General features: G+C 46.0%; 1 protein-coding gene across 12 annotated transcripts in view; it reads right to left on the reverse strand.

Moving 5' to 3' along the window:
* Positions 1-23,334, reverse strand: part of CACNA1C (calcium voltage-gated channel subunit alpha1 C) — a 639,879-nt gene that overhangs the window by 171,922 nt on the left and 444,623 nt on the right. For 10 of the 12 annotated variants that reach the window (XM_040641994.1, XM_040641995.1, XM_040641988.1 and 7 more), the window contains exons 8-9: positions 19,446-19,549; positions 11,492-11,664 (exon numbers count right to left, since the gene is read on the reverse strand). In XM_040641994.1, coding sequence (XP_040497928.1) covers positions 11,492-11,664; positions 19,446-19,549 — 277 coding nt within the window. Of the gene's footprint in view, positions 1-11,491; positions 11,665-19,445; positions 19,550-19,858; positions 19,963-23,334 lie in introns of all 12 variants that reach the window. The other 2 variants (XM_040641989.1, XM_040641987.1) reach the window with 1 other exon arrangement.

Consider the following 23,334-nt stretch of genomic DNA (forward strand, 5'->3'; position numbering starts at 1 on the left):
CCAGGCTCCAGTCCCGTCCCACTAACCACGAGGCTTAAACACAAAGTGATCACAATGATTAATAGCCCAGCACTTCCAGCAGGTACTATAGTTATTTAAGAGGACAAAATCTTTCCTATTATATGGGAGCATAAATCTCTTCTGGAAACACTGTAGTTATCACCAGAGGCATGTGCATTTCCATTTGATGAAGTAATCCTGAAGAATGGAGCTATCAAAGCCCTATGTTTGGGGTTGTTACTCAACTTTTTTTTTTTCATAAACCACTTAATCATAAGGGTAGGGATTAAATGAGGTAGAGACATTTGAATTCTACATGTGGCACCTGTTAGGGGAAAGGCACTGCTTGGTGTGTTTATGGTCCTGGATAGAAACAGGTCTGGAACAGCAGGGGCCAAGGGCTGACAGAGCTCCCAGACAGGACAAACCAGCTCCTGGGGGAGTCCTTCAGGGGGACAGGCCACTGCTGTAACCCCTCCACCGTCCCTGGGTCTGCAAAAGCACAGGAAATTTATTCCAAAGTCTCCTTGGTAGGTCAGCTCCCAGGACTGTACTAGTGGTTGCAGGCGACTTGTGGAAGGCCATCTTTGTAATGCATCCCTCTTCTTCGATCCTCATTTCAGTCATATCAGCCCCTGAAATGACTGACCTCCCTGCTTCCAGCTTCTCCCTCCCTCCAGCCATTGGTTCCCATCAAGCTCGTGGTGGCCTTTCAACAGTGACCTCTGCTTAAGTCTCTTCTGTGGCTCCCCCTTACTCACAGGATGAGGTCATATCAGAAGCCCTCTGGGACTAGGGCTGGCTTTCTTCTTGGCTTAGTCTTTGGTTTCTCCCCATGTACCCTAAAGTAACGTCTTTTCCTTCCTCCTCCTCCTCTTGGCCTTCTTCCTCCTATTACTTGCCTTTACACCTGATTTATGTGGTTCCCTCAGCTTGCAATGTCCTTTCTCATCCTTTTGAATTCTTGAAGTGTTCCCAGTCTGTGGTGGCACAGCCCCTCCCATGTGTCTACCCAACCCCGGTTGTTCTTTCCCCTTCCCGCCCCTCCACTCCAGCACTTAACTAGGCTATATTTCCTAGCCCCCCGGAAGCTAGCTGGAGCTGAGAACTATTCTGGCTGATGAGGTGGGGATGGGAGCCATGCCCACACTCCTATGCTTGGCCTTCAAAGCCTCCCACATGCCCCTCTACCCTCCCTCTCCTTTCCCTCTTCTGCTGGCCAGATGCAGAGGATCCACAGAGGCCTCTGATGCCCAGGGGCTGGTAGAGCTGCGAGCAGGAAGAAGCCCTGGTTCCTGAAGCCTGTGTGGAGGGGAACGTTCCCTCCTACCAACACCAAACCCACACCGAACCATGGAGCCAGGAGTAACCTCTACTGTGTCAAGAGGCAGACTTGATTTGGAGGTTGCTTATGACGATTAGCCCACCCTGGCTGACATGGCACCCCTTCGGAATCATTCCCTGGGTAGAAAGCCCCATCCACACTCTTCCAAATGTTACTCCCTCTCCTCTGTATTTCTCCAGTACCTTGTTCATCCCTTCAACTCACTGCTGTAACCTGCTTGTACATCTGTCTCCTTCACTAGGCTGTAAGTCCCCTGAGGACACTGACTGTGTTTATTTATCTTGGTATTCTGAGTGGCCAGTTGTTACTTAAACATGTATCAAGCAAATGCACAAACGTCTCTCTTAAACGAACATGTGCATGACTCCCTGGGGGTCTCCTCCAAACTGTTCACCACTGTAAGGCCAGCAATCTCAGTATCTGTGCCCCTTCCACTGGCTTCCCATGCCACGTGCCCTGATGATGGAAATATAGTACGTGGTTCATCTCCCTCCATCACCAGATGATGATTTTGCACATCAACGAGCAATGACAGAGGCAGGAGCTGTCACTCCTTCTCCTTCACTAACAGCTTTCTGACAGGTAATATATCTGGATGTGACATGGGGCTTTTATCTCCCAGTGTTTATGTGGAAGGAAGGGAGGGGTGGGTGTTGGAAGCCAAAGGTAACTATACTGTGGGTGGTTCTGTTTGGGGGCTAAGCACTGGTTATCAGAGGAAATGGTTCAAAGGAAAATTTAGGATGCTTCATCTCTCCTTGGACCCCTTTGTTGAGCTCCTTCCAGCTCCCAGGTGTGTCGATCTGTTTGCAAAGCACCAAATTAAAATCAAATCAGCACTTTACTGGACGCCTACCCTGGTGAGGCTGAGTGGGCAGATCCATTGGTCAAAGTGTTTTGTGGCTTCGGGTAGGTGACAAGACTTCTCCAAAAATACCACATATGAACTCTCACTGTGAGGCTGTCCCTGGCCAGAGATTCTTCTTCTGGGCCCCTATCATACCAAGGTTCCTGGGATTATTGGAGACTTGGAAGGGATGGCCCTGCAGCACTGCATGATCCTGCATTATCAGAAACAAACTGTATCACATCCCTCACAGTGGGCTTGCCAAGGCTGGAGAGTGGATGGTCAGTGAGCTAGAACACCCCATTCCTGGAGTACTCTGGTTGACAGCATTCTCCTCTAATCAGGTCCAAAAGGGGCCCTGAACTTAAAGAAATTCTGATGGGTTTATTTAAACATATACTTCATATGTTTTATTTCAAGCAAGACTATCTCTTAAACCATTCCAAATGGATTTTTAAAAAAAGATTAAATGTATTTTATTTTTTATTTTAAGTAGGCTCAATGCCCAGCATGGGGCTTGAACTCATGACCCTGAGATCAAGAGTCACATGCTCTACTGACTGACCCAGCTGGGTGCCCCCCTCACCACGAGATGGATAGTTTTTGATCTCAGTTAATGTATTTGTTTTTGTTTTTTTGCTTGAACAAGATAACACTATGACTTCCTTTCATGCTTCAAACATAGTTCTTATAATCATAAAGCTCATCTTTTCTCTCTTTAAAAATCAAACTCATGCCCTTTTATGTTAACATTTAAGATCAGTTTTCCCTGCCACTGTTTCCCATCTGCTGCCCTCCCCTCTTCTTCTTTTCTCTGTCCATCTTGCTTTGCCCATTAGGCCAAAGGTGATAAATGCTATAATGAAGGAGATGAAGAGGCTACTCTGGCCTCTGGGGCTTAGCAGGGCCCTTTTCTGGTTCCCTTCTAGTTGGAGGAGGAGGACAGTCCTGACATCACTGAGGGGTGGGGCTATGGTATAAGGAGTATATAGGAATATAAAGGAGTATAGTATAGAGCCAGCAGAACTGGGCTCAAGGCCTACCTAGCTGAGGTTAGGGGCAACGCAAAAGCCATGTGACATGAACAAGTGAAATTCTCTGAGCCTCAGTTTTCCCATCCATAAAATGAGGATAGGAGTACTCACATAAGATGATCTTGGGGAGGTAATATACTCACATAAGATGATCTTGGGGAGGAAATCTATGTCTTTCCTGCCTTGCATTCAAGGAAACACATGTCCCCTGTCATGCCCTTGCCCCTGTCCTGCCTCTATCAGGAGAGACCATAAATGGCTGATACGTGTCCACTATCCAATCTCAGAACCCAAAAAGCACAAGCTATGGAACAATGACTCCCCTTAGAGAGAGAATATGCAAGTGAAGGATTTCACCTCCTTGTTCCATTGACCATCCCGCTTTCTCTTTTAGTGGGTCTGTAATTCTAGCTCCTTCCAGCTGTTCTTCTAGGCCCACTTCCTCAGCCCCTAAATCATTTCTATCCACACTGTCAATGATGATACATTTTCTGAGGACCTACTGTGAGTGTGGCTAAGACTAGACAAAGGGTATTTGGCCAAGTAGGTAGCAGTGTAGAGATATAAAACCTTAATATTCTTGATCCACAGAGCTGGATTCAATTCAATTCAGTTCACTATTTTTTGGAAGGGGGAAGTCTATTAAATATAAATCACTGTCCTGGATGCTAAGTGGGAGAGTGAGTAAGAAGTTGGTAAAGCATAGTCTTTGCCTCCCAAGGGCTTTCTGTATGACAAGAGGGCTGGGCCATCCCCACTCATACTGGTGAGGCAGGGCAGAGGTCGAGAGTGTCTGGCAGTGCCTGTCCTGAGATGGAGCGTCTGGGAGGACTGAAGATATGCTCCTGGCACTGAGCTGGAAGGCAGGGTCGGAGCAGGTGAGTGAAGTGAGAAGGGAGAGGGTATGCTGGGCAGAGATGCATGAAAGTCCAGAAGTGAGAAAGTAGCAGGCCTATTTGGAAAACAAGAGTAGTCTGGTTTTGCTGAAGGGGAATAGGCAGTGGTATGTTGAAGCTATTGGCTGGGACAGATCAGAGGTGCTGAGAATACAGATAGAAGATGTTTAGGCTTTATTTTGCAGCTGTGGAGAGACATTCAGAGCCTTTGAGCAGGAGACTGACATGTCAGCTCTAGAAATACAGGAATTCTGCTATATCATGCAGGGTGTGTAGAAGTGGGGCTGGGGGCAGGGCAGCCAGGTGGCTACTACCTTGGGGAAGAGAGGTGGAGAGAAGAGGAGGGAGAGGGAGAGGGGACTTTGGTGTGTGTGTGTGGCACAACTGATAAGACCTGGTGGCTGACTGAAAGGAGGAAGGATCACAGAAGAGGAGGAGGGAGGAGAAAGAGGGAGAAAGAAGCCCTTCTAGCTCAGTAGCTGGTAGACGGGAGGGTCAGAAGACACTGGTTTGGGCCGAGACCCTGGCTGGGAGGCAGAAGGTGCTGTCCCTCAGGCACTGGAGAAGAAGGGGGCCTTCCAAACTCTGGGACCCTACCAAGGAGTCCTGGTCTTGCTTAGTCCTTCAAGACCTAAGAAACAGCCTCTTTGCTCTGCCCTGCTGGGCACATGGTTAGCTAGTGCTCCCAGGAAAACAGCTCTCACTTGTCCCCTTCACATGGCAAGAGTGACAGGAGCGATCTGGTGGCTCGGTGGGTAATCCTGTGTCTCTGGGAAACCGCGGCATTGCCTAGCAAGTGCCTGCCTGGGTGCTTGCTGCCATGGGCGTTAAGCAGTAAAGGGTAAACCAAGATAAAGGCAGGCATCTAAAAAAGGTGTAAGAAGTCCTCTTCTGGTATGTTTCTCAGCTGGTGTTGACTATATTCCTCACCATAAATGTAACCATTTGTCTTCTGGAGCTTGTTGGCTGTAACTGTTTTTTTGGCATGAGCCCCTCTAAAGACACAGCCCTATGGGTGCTCTTGTCCACCCCAGCCTGCCTTGTTCTGTTTCCTATGGCATCACCATGGAGCCCTGGGCTCTGCAAGGATGCAGCAAGCTTCCTTCTGTCTTGAGAGGGCGCTGTGAACTGGGAGTCTCCCTGAGTGGCTGGGTGGTGGGTGGTAGGAAAGGGTGCATGGGGCTTCCTGAGCAGGAACAGGGCCCTAAGTAACCTATGACTTCCCAGACCAGTCAGGCACCTTTACACTGACCTAAGGCTGGGTTTGGGAAGGCCATTAAAGTCTGCTATGTGGTTTTTTCTTCTCCATAACCCCAGAAGCCTATAGCCGTCATTCATTGAGAAGGCTGTCATGGTCTCCCAATAGCTCCAAGTCAGCAAGCTTTACCCAAAACTGGTTTTGCTCTAAGAAATCTATGGCCGCTCACTGAGATCGGCACACCTAAATTCTCACTGTATATTCAAGGCCACCCCTCCGGTAGCTCTCTACTGCTCTCCAGGCTGGGACAAGGGCATCTACATGCTTGCAGGGCCAGACAGTACAGCAGGCAGACTCTGCTCCAAAGGCAGGTGTGCTACCTGTGGGAACACCTGCCTGGGTCTCTGTGATGACATGATTCCCTCCCACCCCCTCTGAGATAGTGCACACAATCCTGGGTCCAGGGGCCCCACCCAGGGTTATTGATTAATACCAGAGCCAGAAGAATCCATGAAAGAGTCTCACGGCAGAGCCCCAGTGTATAGTCTCCTACTAGTCGCCAGCGTCTTCAGGGTACAGTTCTCCATCATTTCTCAAGAGCTCCCACACCTTCCCATGACATTCAATCTTTCTACCCTGCCACTGTCCGTGCTTAGAGGGGGTTCCATGCTCTTTTGCCTGGTTTCAAATGGCACTTTGCAAGACTGGAGAGTGATTCAGAGCTAGCAGAAAGCACTTGGAAAGGGAGTCATCAGTGATGCCACAAGAGAGTCACTTCTGAACAGACAGAATGAGGAAAGCTATTCAAGTCTGGTGATGATCTGAGCTTCTCTGCCCAGGGCAAGGCAGAACATGTTCTGCTAAAACTTGCTTAGGGACAGGCACTCACAAACTCTTGTAAGTCACTTGACTTCTATGTGCAGTAATATTTCCAAGGCTGGGGCTTTGTCAGGGAGTAGGGACATAGGGTGAATTAAGGGCAGCTGGCTGGCAACCTTACAGTGTAGCCTAGAAGGCATGCAAAGAGGGAAACACACCCCAAGAGCCATGGGAACACAGAGGGACCATTAGGGATGGCTTTTGCCCAGAGCCGTCTGACAAGGCTTCTGTGAGGAGCACCATGGTGTTGTGGAGAGAGTCCTGTCTGGGGTATCAGTGGGGCCGGCTCCGAGTCCTGCCCTCACTAATTATCAGCTCAGGTGAGTTGATCCCGTGTTGGACTCTAGTTTCCTCACCTCATCTCTAAGGCCACATTCCAACACTTAAACTTTAGGGCCCCAGTTAGGACCAGCTGGGAGTTAATGCGGGGGACAAGAGACATCTGGGGTCTGCACAGTGGTGTGAGGTCAGGATGGTCCTCTAACACATGATAATTAAAGGGTGCAAGACAATGGAATCAAGGAAAAGACAATTGTTAGTGTTTCTTTTCATGATTGCAGAGCCAGATCCTTGGTGGGATCCTGTCACAGAAATCCAGACTTGTGGTAAGTTAAGTCCACAAGTTAAGTCCAGGGTAAATGCTGATTATACTGATTAAAATGTAAAAAAAAAAAAAAAGGTTGAAATAATGATACACATGCCCTTGACATGTATATAATGTAAATCAGTGATATTCAGATTACTGCTCTCAAGCCTCATCGGGCCCTTTTGTGGGCAACCTGCAGCTCTCATAAGCCCTCGAATTTCTGTATTTCAATAATACAGTATCATAGACTCTGCAGGGCATACAGCAGTCACGCGGCTCTGTCAGCTAATGATGATTGCAAGAGTGGCTCCGGAGTCACATAACTGAACACCACTGGCGTAAATATTTAATCCTGCTTATCTTTGGGGAAATTCAATGTTTTGGTTCTACCGTCTGTCTGTCTTTTATATGCTCATCCACATAAATGTCTGTCTTAGACTGCAAGTTTAGAGGGCTGGGAGTGCATTTAAATTGTCTTAATGACATGATACAGAGATTTCCATATGGATAGATATTTAATAAATGCATATTTTGATCTTGAGGAGGAAAAAGAAAGAAGAAATTTCTGACTTTATCTCTTTCTCTATGGCTTCTCTGTCTCTAACGACTGGCCTTCTATCTGATTCGACATTAAAGCTGGAAAATGCGCCCGTCCCTTGGAGCAGCGTGTCTCTCCTGGTAACAATGGGCTCCGTGCAGCAGTGATAGTTTTGCAAGTGGTGTCTTCACAGGGGATGCTCATTGCTACTTGGAGGGAGAGGGGAGGCCTCTACATTACCCTAGTCTTTACCCAAGAGGAGCAGAGCTTGGAGGCCAAGACCCATGCGGCTTTCTGCTTTGGAAGTGTCACAAATCCAATGGTGCACAAGCATGTCCCTTGCTTGCTTCTCTTCTTTTTGGCACCAAAATAGCTCTTGAATGTCATTTTCTGCTTTACCCAAGGCTGTCTGCAACCAATCGCAGAGGCAATGCTTAGTACTGAAATGACTCTGGATGGAGATAGAATGCAAGGCTGGCCTTCAGACACCTCTTTAGGGCCACAGGCAGGCCGGATTGTATGAGTCTCCTCCTCTCATCTTTCTGGAACCTTTTAGATGGCTGACAGCTAGGCCATGCCAACTACAGGAGGTCTGCAAATAATGCTTGATACCATTCCATGAAGTATCTAGACTCAAGAGACTCAAGAAAGAAGACTCTCATTTGCCCTCAAGATTTGAGCCTCACTGCTTCACCCACTGGTGACCTCCACATTGCTAAGTCCAATGACCAGCTTTTGGTGCTCACCCTGCTTGGCCTCAGGGCAGCACGGACCCTCCTGCACTTTTCCTCCTGTCTGTCTGGACATATCTTTCTAAGTCTCTCTTGGTGGTTCTTCCTCATCACTTCTGTCTCCAAACATCACTGGGGCCCAGGTTCTTAGGATGCGTCTCACTTCTGTCTACACTATGCCCTACTGTCACAGCTAGGTGAATGTTGATTCTGCAAATTATAATTCTGTCCCAGACCTTTCCCCAGACTCAGATTTATCCCAGTTGCTCACTCAATGTCTCCACTTGGAAGTCTAATGGACATTTCAAACTTAAAGGTCCAAGATGGTTTTCCTGATAATCCCGCCCTGACATCTTTTCCTGTCATCATCTTCCCTATATTAATAAATGATGATTCTGCTTTTACTACTGTTGAGGACAACTGCCTTGAGATCTTCCTGACTTCTCTCTCTCTCTCACATCCCATATCTGATATGCCAGCAAATGATGCTATTCTGGAGCCTGACTCTACCATCCCATGTTACCAGGATAAGGCAGCACCATCTCTTGAGGCAGTAGCCTCCAACCTGGCCCCCTATGTCACCCTTGCTCACTTTCATTTCAATCTGCACATGGCAGCTGGGGGGATCCTGTTAAATATGTGTAGGCCATGTCGTTTCTCAGCTCGAAACCACCAGTGGTTTCTTGGCTCACCTTTAGCAAAAGTCCAAATCTTACAATGATTTTCATGATATACTCTTTAGTCAACCTTGGACCTCATCTTCTATCACTGTCCCTGTTATTCACTCCTCCCTGGTCACATTAGCCTCCTTTCTGTTTCTATGTCAGCCATCCTCCTGCTTCGAGGCCTTTCCATGGGTTAGTTCCTCTGCCCAGAATGCTCTTTTCCTAAATATCTTTATGTTTCATTTCCTTATTGCCTTCAAGTCTTTATTCAAATGCTACCTTTTCAGTGAGGTATTTCCTGGACACCTCTCAGCACTTCTGTCTCCCTCTCATTGTTTTATCTTTCTCCACAGTACTTGTCACTTTGTCACTCTCTGACGTACTATTTAATTTATTGTCCGTCTCCCCACCAGAATATAATTTCCATGAGGGCAAGGAAGTTTGACTATTTTGTTCATTGCTATATCCCCAGTGCCTAAAACAGTGCCTGGCACAGAGTTACCCTTAACTGATGGGTAGATGGAGGGAGGGAAGAAGGGAAGAATGAATGAACTAGAATATGTTTTTGTATATAATTTTACTGGTCACATCATTTGCTCTAATTACTTAGAGAAATGCTTCCTTGCTATGCCCCTTCTCTCTGCTGTAATCCCAACTCCTGTTCCTTCTACTTCCTCAGTGGTTTTGTAGCTTTTCCTACAAAAAATGAGTAATTGGGCCCCTTCTAGGTAAGCCCAGCTACCACAGAATGTGCCATTGAACTGTCCCTGTGCTGGAGCCAAATCTGTCTCACTGGTGCATCTCGTAAGTACTGGTGGGGATTCTGCCTGGAAGTTTCCAGAGCCATTGATGAAGAGTGATAATACCTGTTTTCTTAAAAGTCTACTTAATTTTTGAAATGAAAAGAACTGGCAAATACACTAAACTGTAATCTTTTAGCAATTTCAAAGGCCAAGATATTACTTTAATTGAGACACACATGTAATTTGTAACAGCACTTGTCCCCTTGTATTTGTTTCGAAGGGCAAACTATAAAGTTCTGAGGAAGAGAATACAGTTCCTAAGCCACAGACTTGCCTTTCCTGCAGATCTGTTAGGTTGCCAATTCCTTAATAATTTAACCATATCACCTCCGCTTTTAATTGGACTTCCCCAATAGACAGTCCTTTGGACTCGTTTTCTGGCTCCATTCCTAAGTCTCTCACATTCACTTCATTGCAAGTGTTATTTTTTTACTCTCTGTAGCTTGCTTTTTTGGATACTTATTCCCTTGCCCTGTCCCCTAGAACTGTTCCACCATCATGTCCACACCTGAAGGAGCCAGGCCCCCATTCCATCTTCCTGGCACACGTTGACTGAGGACAAGAAGCAGACCCAAAAGTGTCCTCCAGCCATGAGGTGAGAGGCACAACAGGCTCCAGAGTCTGATTTCATCCATATTTGGGCTTATGAAAACGTGGCAGAAACCCTGTCCATTGGGGTAGGCAGTTCAGTACGTCCCTCCCAAAGCTTAGCCAGAAATGTAGGTAGATGGACCTTGTCAACGTGATCTGCTCTAGCAGAAGAGAATACTCCATTCTGGAAACTCCCTGGAATTTATTCACTTAATGGGCAAGGGAGAGAAGCAGCATACTTCTCCTTGGAAGCTCTTGCTTTGCCAGAGAACAGAATAACTATATGACTCTGTGGATGGCAATGAATAGCTAAGCAAGTAGTGGATACTGCACATTTTTATTAACATGGTAAGAAGCATGCTTATCACCATTAATCATGACTTAGGGGCTCCACCCTGACTTAAGGTGAGGAGGGGAGCCAAGATGCCAATTCCTGTGTCTTAGAGGTAAGCTTCTCTGTCATTCACAGACCAACTTATTTATTCACCATACCATTCAGTCCACAAACGAATCAACTATGCCACAGTACCGTCAACAGTATAATGCAAGCTGCCAGGCACTTTTCCAGAAAGACCCTCAGTGGCATCATTGCTCACTGTTACAATCCATCAAAGGTGTGGTCTTCCAACTTGCAAAACTACTTAGTAGAGCATAAAGGTCTCCTTAGGTTATTAAATTATGTTGTTATGAGTCCCTTGTTGTTTGTGTGTTTTAATTTTGTATTTGCACCTTGAGCAGAGTTATCAGAAATGGAAAAGTTGATAGATGTATTAAATCAGTCTTTGAAATGAGGGAGCAGAGATTCTGTTTTCTATTCACATCTTTGACTATCTTCTTCCCTTTTCCCTCCACCTGCTCCTTCTCCCAGATTCCCAGTTAGAACTCAGTTACTAATGAGTAGAAACATACAGAAACTAACTGGGGAGTTTGAACACAATGGACATAATTAATGTCTGCTAATAAGGACAAGAAATTAGACTCACATATTTATATGTGTGTGTTAGGATATGTATGTATACACATTCCTACGCAATAGGGATTTTCAAAGTCTAATGGGAAGGGCATAATCTGCCCCCTGCCCAAAGAGATGGAGCCTGGAGGAGGATGTCTGATTAAAAAAAAAAAAAAGACTCCGCCTTAGCAAAATCTCAACTGTCTTTTGGAATCTTTGGACCTAAAAGGAATATGAGGCTTAACAGATCAATAGCAATTATTTCACACCTGCAACTAATTTCTATGAGTAGAAATGATTGCAATCAATGCATCAAATGTTGCTCCAGGAAGACAAACTGTAAGGACAAGTTGGTGGTAGGTCTCGCTGTTCTGGACCATCTCCTCCCTCTCCCAGAACCCAGACCAAGACAGGATGGATGCTCACTGTTTCGGGGCTTCTCCTCATCCATGCCTTCATCCTCATTCTCAGGGTCAATGTCCTCTGCCTGGGTGATCCAGTCCAGGTAGCCCTTCAGATCCTCTTCCAGCTGCTGCTTCTCTCGAAGTTTCTGGAAATCTCCCCGAGCCTTGGCCTTCTCCCTCTCTTTGGAGAACTCTCTGGGGATTGAGAGCAGAGGGGCAGGGCAGGGGAGTGCACGAGGAGGAGGAGGGCCAGGTGGGTAGGAAGGAGAGATGGAGATAAGAAGAAACAAAGGGATTAATTTCTTCACACCAGGAGACCCACCCACCTGTCCCTGCTTTCCACAGACAGCCTTCTCTCCTCATCCCAAGCTTTGTCTTTATTCTCACATAAACAGAAAGTCACTGAGGTGGACTCTTGACACAGGCCACCAGAGTACAAAGGGATGGATGAAGTCCATTTCCCTTATTCTTGGATCACGGTCACAGCCTTTTGCCTTTTAATAACAACTGTTCTTCAGTGACCTGGAAACCCCTTTCAAACAGTCACTAAAAAACCTCCATGACAGTTATGGACTGTGCACTTTCATTCCCCCCGGAATTGGGTGGCCATTGGGAGACCTCATAAGCATCTCTGGGTGACAAAGGCGTTAAAGGCTGGTGGTATGCTGAAGCCCACTCACCACACTGGCTCCCAGGAGCCCACCGCACACGGCTCTTTGCTGCTCTAGCTTCACTGATGTGTCCTTGTGGCTTGAAAGCGGCCATGGTCGGTATATTTACACCACAGAAATTGGCAAATGCTACAAACTAGGGCTTCCCCCCCTCAAAAAGCCAATTGGTAAATATTTACCAGTACACCACTGACTTAAGGCCCAGAAGATTTAACCACCTCAACCTCTCTTCTCATTACTAGAGTTTGTTTTGTTACTTTTAAGATGCCTGGAAGGATTTCTAATCTAGAGAAAGTACCTCCCCACAAGGAGACAAATGAGGACTCTAAACACAAGAAAATGTCCTGGGGGCTGCCCTTTTGGTTAAAAAAGAAATCTAATCAGACTGGAAAAATACATAAAAGCAAGATGATATAAAAGTTAAATGATGCATTCAGTTTAAAGTAATAATGAGTAGAAATTGGAATTGGATTGGGATTTGCTGGAAGAAGGGCCTATTGAAAAATTTCTGACAGAATGGGTATTTCTTTCCTATTTTCTTTCTGTCCTGATTTTAAACTCACTTTCTGAGCAAGGAAGGGGCTGGCAGCAGAACGTAATGATCAAGAAAGCTAGTTCTCAACTCTCAAAGCAAGTCTGTGTCTTTTCTTCCAAAATAGGTATATTAGGAGCATTTTGGTCTTTGATACTCAGTTTATGGGAAATGGGGCTCTCGGTGGTGTGTGTGTGCACGCGCATGTGCGTGCGTGCATGTGTGAGAGTGTGACAGGCACTGGGCATCTTGGTTAATTCCTAGAGACATGATTCCTCCTTCTCTCATCAGGACAGGCCTAGTTCAGGGCAGAAGGCTGTAGAAACCACCTTGAAGGAATTTCTTGAAAGGTACCTTGGAAGGACACAGCAACAAACCACAGGTAGACAAAAACTCCTGAATCCATTCAGTTATATAGGTGTGGCTCTATCACCACCTCCACTATCTAGTATTTGCCTTTTGCTTGTGCTGCTTAGGAGAGCACAGATTTTTAGTATCACCATTTTTATGGATAAAAAGTGGTTAGGACTGGGAGTGGTCTAGGGAATTTTTTAATTGGGAGATGTGGGGGCCCTCAAGCTAATGAGTTTTCTTCAACTGCTGCCTTAATGATGCTCTGCTTTGGATGGAATTTACTTCTTAAATTTGATTGAATCCAATTCTAATTGGATTGAACTTACTCTTTCTCCGGCTTCCTGCCAACTGGCGGGTACCTTCATTTCCTTCCCAGGGAACTTAATGCCAGGGGAAAGGGGCCAGATTGACAGTTCAAAATGAAGATGGAAGCTTTGCCTTGCTTTGTTCTGTCCTTCCTTTTGCTGTTGGGGATGAGCATGGATAGATCCCCTGTATCTGGTCATACTACCTGGGCTGTAGACTCATCCTCTGGAGACAGTCACTTCATACAGCAGTTCCTACCCCGTGCAAATTGACTCCAACAACTGCCCTTCCAGGACCCTTCTCTGGACTTTCTTGTCCACACACATTTGCATTCTCCATTTCTTTTCTGTGGAGTGGGTTTTGGGTTCTAAGGGGACTGAATAGCCGAGGGTTCACTTTAGCTCTTTTGGATTATTTCTCAGAGGGTTTAAGTTCTAGTTACAAAACAATGACCCATCCTTCTTCTGGAGTCAGGAGAATAAGGGAGGGATCAAATTGGAGTAGGAACGACGGACCCAGTCCCGAGTTGCAGCATCTGCCCTGTGGAATGAAAGCTCATCATCCACACCCTAACATATAGGTGTGGCTCTGTCACCACCTCCACTATCTAGTATTTGCCTTTTGCTTGTGCTGCTTAGGAGAGCAGAGGTTTTTAGTATCACCATTTTTATGGATTAAAAGGAGTTAGGACTGGGAGTGGTCTAGGGATTTTTTTTAATTGGGAGATGAGGAGAAAAGAAAATGAGGTTGTGTTAGGGTTGAGGGGAATGGAGAAGAGGCAGGGTCAGATTTGAAGCCCTGCTGGTTCCCATTGGCTTCTATGGAGTGAGGGGCATAACTCGGTTTGTGGCTGGATAGAAGGTAAGCCAAGGTTTCTTTCTCCAGACTTCACGCAGTAAGGGATTTCCTGGGTGATGGTATCTGGTTCTCTTTATCTCCTCGCCTGGATGCCAGCCATGTGCCTGCTCTGGGGACTGAGCTAATGAAGACATGAAGCCCCAGCTTGACGGGCTGTGCTGGGCCCGTGGACCAGAGCTAGCTAGACAATCAGTCACAGCCATGGGATTTGTCATAATGCAGGAGCACAGCTCTTGCCAACAATGGCCAACATGAAAAATGAGGGGTGGAATGGAGAGCTGGGGGCCAGTGCTCAGTAATGTAAAGCATGCAGAGGGAGGTGGATGTGGGAAATCCAATCAATACAGAAGGCTGGGGCTCTAGGCCTTCCGATGATCAATACAGTGGATTCTCATTATTCATAGATTCCGTATTTGCGAATTTGCTTACTCGCTAAAATTTATTTGTAATTCCCGAATCGATACCTGTGTACCTTTGTGATCATATGCAGACATGTGCAGCATGACAAGAAATGAGTCACATTTGCAGCTGAGGTTAAACACGGCGACACTCTGCCTTCTTGTTTCAGCTCTCATACTGTAAACAAGTGAACTTTTTATGATCTCTTTAGTGCCACGTTTGTCACATTTCTGTGCTTTTTGTTGGTGGTTTTTCTGTTAAAAATAGCCCCTAGCACAGTGCTGAAGTGCTGTCTAGTGTTCTCAAGTGCAACAGGATGTGATGTGCCTTAGGGAAAATGTACACGTGTTAGATAATCTCTGTTCAGGCATCAGTTACAGTGCTGTTGGCCATGAGCACAATGTTAATGAATCAACGATATATATTAAATAAGATGCCTTTAAACAGAAACGCACATAAAATAAGTTTGTGTATTGGTTGGTTGACGAAACTGTTGTAACTAGAGGCTCACAGGATCCTTGCGCTGTATTTTCCCCAAGAGTCCAAGAGTAATGGTTTAGTATTCACTAATTCAGTGTTCATAGTGACCCCATAAAATATAACTACACAGATAGTGAATATGACTCTAGATGTTGTTTTCTCTTCTGCTTCCACCCACAAAGAATGCATGTCCTGGCATTTCTCTTGGATCCTTCTGGGCCTAGACATTGTGTTTTAACTATAGTGCCATGGTCCAGTTATGCTTTCAGGTTGCAAAATTCTTCCCCACCAAGCCCCCTGCTGTTTTGTGGAGAGAGACAAGCCCATCTTCTGGTGGGAAAGAGGACAGGATGACTATCCATCTAAGAAATCCTGAGTTCCTGGGAAACAAACTGAGGGCTTCAGAGGGGAGGGGGTGGGGGAATGGGATAAGCTGGTGATGGGTAGTAAGGAGGGCACATATTGCATGGTGCACTGGGTGTTATACACAAGTAATGAATCATGGAACTTTACATCGAAAACTAGGGATGTACTGTATGGTGACTACCATAATATTAAAAAAAAAAAAAGGAGAGATCCTGAGTTCCTTGTCTACTGAAGGCACATGTCTGAAGTCCTCGGTTTGCAATCACTTAAAACAAAAAGTGACCAGATTCCAGAGTCCAGGGACTTTTACCTGACTACAGCTTAAGTGCAATTTTGAGAATCCCATTGTCACTGCTTTAATTTTAGTAGGCTGAAGACTGAGATTTCTGGAGAGAAAAGCAAATATAATCCAATTCTTGTCTGTGCTAATACCAGTGCTGAGGCTTGTAAGGATCAATAGATAATGAACATGAAACCATTTTGAAAAACTCCATGAGATATATATTTTTTACACTGACTCTATCTGGCCTCATGAGGAGTAAGATGTTCTGGATACATGAATGTTCTGGATAAAGGGTGCCTAACCCTCTGGTGACCAAAATCTCAGAATGTTTACATTTTTCTTTATAGAGTGTCCTCTTTCCTTTATGAATAGAACACTCCAAGCACAATTTAACCTTTTCTTGGTGACCGAAGGACATAATTTATGAGGATGAGTTACTGTGTTGGATTATAAAATAATACTGTCTTTAATTGATGGCTCTAGGGTCTCAGGCCCCTCCAGTTCCCAAATGCTCCAAGGCTGTAGTTCTACCGAGCTGGGCAGGGGGAGGTCCTGTTCTCTCTCAAGGACTATTAACATTTGCATGGCTGCCAGCCCCCATGCTCAACAACCATGCCCTGTTGCAGCCTCCTGAGTGGTGGCTTTGCAGCTTCCTCTTGGGGCTCTTTCTGTTCCCAGCGGCAGTTTCCAACAGCTGTCCCACGCGTTGCTTCTGCCTTCCTCCCTGTTCCTCTTGCTCCTTCTCACTGCATTTACTGCTCTTTACCTCCCCATTTCTTGACTTTAATTTAGGAACATGGGATTAGCCAGTTAAATGGGTTTGGGGACAGTATAACATGGAGGTTAGGGACAGAAGCTATGGATTCACACTGCTTGGGTTTAATCCTGGATCCTCCATTTTCACCTGTAAGAATTGAGGTAGTTTCCTCACCTGGACCTCAATTTTCTTCTCTCTAAAATGTAGATATAAATAGCACCTAGCTCATAAGGTTGTTGTGAGCTTCGAATGAGTTATCCTCCAAAAGCTCCATGCACTGAGCCTGCCATGGAGGCTGGTTACTTTTAATGCTATCAGTGGGACAGTGAATTTTGTGAAGCTCTGGGAGTTTTTTGGATGCTTTTGGACGGTTGGTTTAATCGAAGTCTGACTGATGAATACATGGGAGTTTTATTGAATTCTTGTGGTGACTTTTATGTTATTGTCCTGATTGATCAAGATGCTGACTCAAAACTGAAACCGCTGCCAGCATATGGTTAGCCAATAAGAGCCTGATACCAGGTTTTGTCACTGCATGGACCCTAGGGCAGCACAGTCAGAGCAGCCAGCCCTGTTGACTGATTAGGAGGCCTCCTCAAACCAGGAAGGGGAGATGCCTACCCATAAACACTTCTCTGTCTGTGCAGAGGGTGTGCTCAGCAGCCCAGGAAGCCTTGGGAGATGTTCCATCACCAATTCCAGAGCTGTGAGGAGCAGACTGCCACTTCGAGACTGGGTCAGGGAGCAGGTGCTGGGGAAGGTGTCTTGTAGAGACCAATGTATGGACTCCAGAGCTCACAGTTCTGAAGTCTGAAAGCCTTAGTGTTCAGAGTCAATTCATGTTTGGAGCATTACTCCATGCCAGGCTTTGGGCTAGGTATTTTTACACACCCTATCTCAATGGGACTGAGTTGGTCCAAGACATGGTCTTCAAAATGACTTCTCTCTCACATCAGCAGCTGCTGCCATTTGACCTCTCTGCCAGGAAGACAACTTTCCTGGGGGAGCCAAGAATGGCTGTGAGTAGATATCCTACTTGGAGAGGGGACTTCATTGGCTAGTGCTGATTCTCCATTTTGGATTCCTGGGGGGAATTTCACTTGTTTAGATTTCTTCCTAAGCTCTGGGGGAAGAAAGTGGAATCATGGGGTTTTTTTTTTTTTTTTTAAAGATTCAGAGCTCTAGCTTGTGTTACAGTTAAAGTTCATTCAATGTATATGCAATGGACAGTGATGGGAAGATGGGGTCCAGGCCCTGCCTGAGTTCAGTCCTCGTTCTAATACTTAGAAGCACAATGACATCACATAAGCCATTTACCTCTGGGCTTGCTTCCTTCATCTTTAAAAGGAAAAGGCTGAGGATTTTATGCAATAATTCCAGTTCTGATAGGCACCAAGTAAAGAATAATCATAGTCATGATAGCACCATTATTGAGCACTTACTATATGCCAAGTATTTTACATAAATAATCTCACTCTATTATCACAACAACCTCTGAGCTGGTATTATTATCTTCATTTTTTTTTGATGGTTAACTAAAGTTTAAAAGGGTGAAGTTGCCCACAAGTGCAGAGCTGGGATATCCAAATTTGTCTTGAGTGGGAGTGATGAATTTGTTTTTTTCAATGCTTTGATTTACATATAAACACAGGAGCATTTTCTTGTGTTGGAACACAAAAATGAAAACCTTTATACCTTCCAGGCAGCTCATCAGGGGCTTATGTTGTCCTGTTCATTTTTATCCCTGATGGAAGACACTAGTTTCCTGTGTGGCCTTACCTTGGCAAAAGGCATGGTGTCATCAAAGTCTCTAACAGGCCACCCACCATGGGATGGAGTGAGCGTGGAAGCAAATTCTTCCCTTCACCAAATCCCAAAGACTAAACCTGACGCTCCTGCCTGGCATTAGGCTATGGCAGGAGACAGGAGCAGCTGTTCCCGGTTTATGTACTTAGGAAAAGTTAAATGCAATCGTTCCTGTCATGCCTGACTTTCTCCCAGCATTAATGTCCCTGCAGATGTAGGAAAGGCTATTCAAAGCAGCTGACCTGTCTTGAGCAGGGCAGAAACAGATTGTCCCCCCCCCCCTTGTAGCAAAGGCAGCAGAGTAGGTCACCCATGAGCAGGTCACCAGGAGCATTTAGGTGTTAGGCCTTGGCATGGCTGGTGTGGACTTGTGAAGAAGAAGGTGGGTTGAGGAAAGGCCCAGTGAGTCTCCACGGTGTCAAGGTAGCCATCCCCAGGGCAGCTTGATGCCCCAACCGTATGCTATTTCTACCACTTTTTAACTTCATCAGAGCAAAGGCCGAAATTAGGCAAACTTTATACACGTAGCTAAGCAGATACATTTAAAGGAAAGTATATTCCATCTCTTCTATCTTAAATAATCTATGGCTTTGGACAGCTAAGTGCCATTTCCATTCAGAAAAAGGGTATATAAGACACGGACTGCAGAGTCTATGAATTAGAACCAAAGACAATTTTATTTTTAGTTTGTATTTGTTTACTTATATTTTAAATCAAACTCTTGTTACCCCAGTCCATTCAATATTGCATAAAAGCTACCTGAAATCTTTACTGTTAGCCTGCCACAAACTGTAATCAGGCAAGTACCTATTGGCAAGGCAATCCCTACTGCCAAACCCTTTCAGCTCAAGGCTCTCACCATGCAGTTCCTCAGGTAGAAGGAGAAGCATCCTGCCTACCTGAATAGCTGCTTGAGGGTGGGAGGGGTTTGGATGGGCTAGCAGGAGACAGGCGGGCCTAAGTATCTCCTCGTGAAGCCCAAACCAACAGATTAATCCTTATACATTTGATTCTCTGTCCAGCCAGGCCAAGGACATTCACTTCAAGGCTCCTGAGGTGGCCTCTCATCCCAGGTTTATCAGAGCCAGAAAAAAGAATAAAGCCAGGAATAGCAGAAAGAGTAAATAAAATAAAATCAAGACCTTTTTCCTTGGTCCTGCTTACCCGCTAAGAACACCGAGAACCAAGTTAAGTACAAAAAATGACCCTATGATGATTAGTGTAACAAAATAGATCCAGGGCCAGTCCCTTCCTACGGCATCATTGACCTGGAAGAATGGAATGATAGTTAGTGAGGCACACTCAGCAGCCGAGCACGGCCAAGTGCCCATCACCGGCTCCTGGACACTGACCCAAGCAGCGCCGGGACCCGGGGATCCTTTAGGTGCAAATCAGAGGCCAAATAGCCTGCCCAGCCAATGGGTCAGAATCTGTGGTTGAATGGGGACTTTTTTTTTTTTTTCTGGTTTTCCTGGCCTGTTAGGATCCCTTCCCCGAGGACCCTGGTGATGGATACAGTGGGACCTGGGACCTTGCTCGGCTGCATTGTAAAGAGTACATAGAAACGGTCAGCTTACCCGCTCAACACACCGAGAACCAGATTTAGAACGAAAAAGGATCCAAAGATGACCAGACTGACAAAATACACCCAGGGTAACTCATAGCCCATAGCGTCCTGCATCTGGAAAGATGAAGGCAGGTTAGGAAAGAGAGAGCAGAATGAGTTAAAGTGAGGAGGCAGGCAGGAAGGTTGTGGACAGAACTGGAGGAGACTAGCGAGACAGAACCAGGATCCACTGTCACCTCTGGTACCATTCACATTCAAAATACTTCCCTGTGACTCTGACCTGGACCATAAGGGACCTTTGCAGGCTCTGACTTTTGGCTGTCTCTGTTGTTTTATTTTCTGGAACCAGAAGACTTTCTTCAATGTTCTCACTTCTCTAATAAGGTTGGTCACCTAAAAAAATGATTTCTTCAACCTAGGATGGTTTCAGCTCAGTTGGGTTTATATGGCATTAAATCTTCCACTGAACCCCGGAGAGGCCTAACCTTGGTGTCAGGAGTGCCTCAGCTCTTCCTGAAGGAGCCAGACACCCAGAACCTTTGAAGATGTGCGAGGAAGGAGAGCCCTTCCCAGGGGCTTTCCTGAGCTGGGCCCGGAATTTAGAAGCAAAACTGCAGTGCTTCACGAGCACTCTGGGCCATGGCCCAGGAAGGATGGTCGTTTGGGTTATTTATGCAGAGAACAGTTCCTGTCCTGCAACCGCATTTCCTGTAGCCTGGAGACTGTGACCAGTACCTAACTGGATAACAGAGGCAGCCTCTGACAGGTGGCAAACCCCTGCAGTAGCTGGAGGCTTGGTGTGCTGGGCCCGGTTCCTCTGGGCTTTGGAGAGCCACCGCGCGTCTCTTCCCTGGTCTGTGTTCAGTGACGTCACTGAATGCGAACCCGTAGCCCGAAACCCGCCACAGTGGGCAGAGTGGGCGAGTGACACAGACCAGCCCCTCTTTTACTCTTTGCCCCTAAGAACTGGTGGTTAAACATTTACCAGCACAAAGCTGGCTGGAGGGTAGGTGTAAACACAACGTGAAACCACAGAGCAGCATTTTTATCAAACAGGAAATTTGTTCTGATTTAGTTTCTCAAATTTATTTTTTTAATGCTTTCCAACTAGACTAAACAGGATTTAGTCCTATTTTTCTAAAATGAACCCCAACTTTGTCCTTGTGAAATTGCCTTACAGGAATCCAAATTTCTAATATACCAGCTTCCCGAATGATTGACACTAGTGGATCTCAGAGTGTGGTCCTGACCTGTTTAGAAATGCACATACTCTGCCCTCCCAGAAACTCTGCAGGTGGGTCTAACAACCCACATTTTAGCAAGTTTGAGAACCACTGATTTACACCATTCCCCATAGCTCTCAACTTCAAATATAAGGACATGACAAACACTGTGACTACTACCTGTCTCTGCTTTGTAGCATGGCAGTGTTCCTTAAAGTGTGGTCTGAAGACCCCCAGCATCAGAATCATCTGGAAGAACTGTTAACGACACCGATCCTGGGCTATTGCTCCCAAGTCAGCAAGCCTCATGACTTGGTCCCCAGGGGATTCTAAAGCCAGGTGCATCAAATGAGTTACACGTGTGCTGGAATAGTACCCCTCAGCCCGCAGGGCTTCTCAGGCTCCGAGAAACCTTACCCATGTGCCTGAGGATGCTGGACAAATCCTATGTTCTCTGTGTGCTATGAGTAAAAAAGATCAAGAAGTACTGGGAGACCTACCTAGTTGGATTGGTTTGAAGTGTTTCATCCTGATATGTTCTTTTCAAATCTAATACTATTTATCTGGGGTCACTATGTTTTGGTTAGAGGAATCTACCAAATGTGGCCATGGCATAGAGTACAAAAATTGTGTTCAGGGCTTGGGGATCATTGGTTTGAACTCAGTCACTGAGCAAAAGAAGAGTTCCCAACATTTGTCTACTTAACCATGTCATAATTCAATTCAACATGAATTTATTGAGCATTCCCATTCCCACATACTCTGCTGTTTTTCACATGGTGCTTATCACTTTCTAACTGTATCATTTATTCATTTATTAAATGTTTTTCTTCCATGTTAGAATGAAAGCTCCCTGAAGACAGGCAGTTTTGGTCTGGTTTGTTCACTAGTGTATCCCAAGTGCCAGAAACAGGGCTTCACACATGGCAGGTACTCAGTAAATGTTGAGTGAATGAATGAAGCTGATATGTGCCAGGCACTGCTATAAATAGGAAGCCCTTGCTAGCACGGGGACAGATAAGTAAAAGGTAACTACAACACAAGGTGGTAAACGCAGCTAAGGAATAAACATCTGGGGTTCTACAAGTGCAGGGAGAAGAGTAACTGGCTGAGGCTTGGAGAAGCAAGCAAATGCCAGACCAGGCAGGACTGGGTAAATCCCGCACTGTAAGGCAACTGAAGGCAGGAGTGCAGGGACAGAAAGGAAGCCAGAAGCCATGTGATCCTGGGACGGAATTGGGGGTTTCCTAGGAAGTTGGCAATTATTAAAAATAGAGCCCACAGCTGAAAAGCCATCCTGGCTCTGGGATGGAGGCTTTTCCCAGTGGCTGAGGACTAAAATATCCAGCCAAACAGCGGTTGTTAGGAGAGGCAGGGCAGAAAGGTCTGTGTGTGTCAGACCTTGTCCCTATCACAGGGAGCCTGGGAGCTCCCTTTAACCAGAAAGTAACTGTCTGAACCAAGGCAACAAAGGAAACCAAACCAGCAGAGGAAAGTCCAATAACCATCCAGGAGGACAAAAAGAAAACTACACCCATATAAGAAGGGGCAGGACTAGTGAAATGAGGTTACGGAGGAAAAAGGCATAGGCATGATGGCGAGTTAGCCAACCATAGGCCACATAATGATTGTAAGGATGGCTGTATGATTCCAGGGTCTATATGTCACATTTTATTATGGGGGACTACGACATAAGCCTTTCACTGTTCTTAGCAAAGGTCTCATTAGAATCCACATTTGTTCAACGGTTTTTCCTGAGAGCCTACTGTGTGTAAGACACTGTGTTCTGTGCCAGTGAGAGTGACGGCATTGAAAACAGCCCTGGGACCAAAGACGGCATCTGTGAGGAGGAGTGTGTGGACGCTGGGTCCAAGGCCGTGAAGCCTCTAACCGTCCTCGCTCTTCCTTTCTCAGATTAAGTCCTGCCAGTGAAGGTCAGAGTCAGGGACAGTGGTCAGGTTAGGATGAGCTGACAGGAGCTGTGGCCTCCCACCTGAGAAAAGGCGCACACCCATGGTGCTCTGCATACAACCCCACGTGCATGGACTCCATGATTCTTACAAACCAGCTGCTCTGTGCTAATCCCAGAAGAGCTTTTCCCAAGAGTGGCAGAGGGGGCCTGTTCTGAGTGAGTTCTCCTGCTTTGCCCCGGATCTCAGACCTCCTTACCTTCCTCAGGTCAGAGAGAAACAGGTAATTGCAGGAGGCAATGGCACACCTGCTGCAGTTCACCCTCCCAGAGCTGCCTCTAGAGCCCTGGCAG

The sequence above is a fragment of the Ursus maritimus genome, unplaced genomic scaffold (assembly GCF_017311325.1).
Source record: "Ursus maritimus isolate PB19 unplaced genomic scaffold, ASM1731132v1 scaffold_26, whole genome shotgun sequence".
Lineage (NCBI taxonomy): Eukaryota > Metazoa > Chordata > Mammalia > Carnivora > Ursidae > Ursus > Ursus maritimus.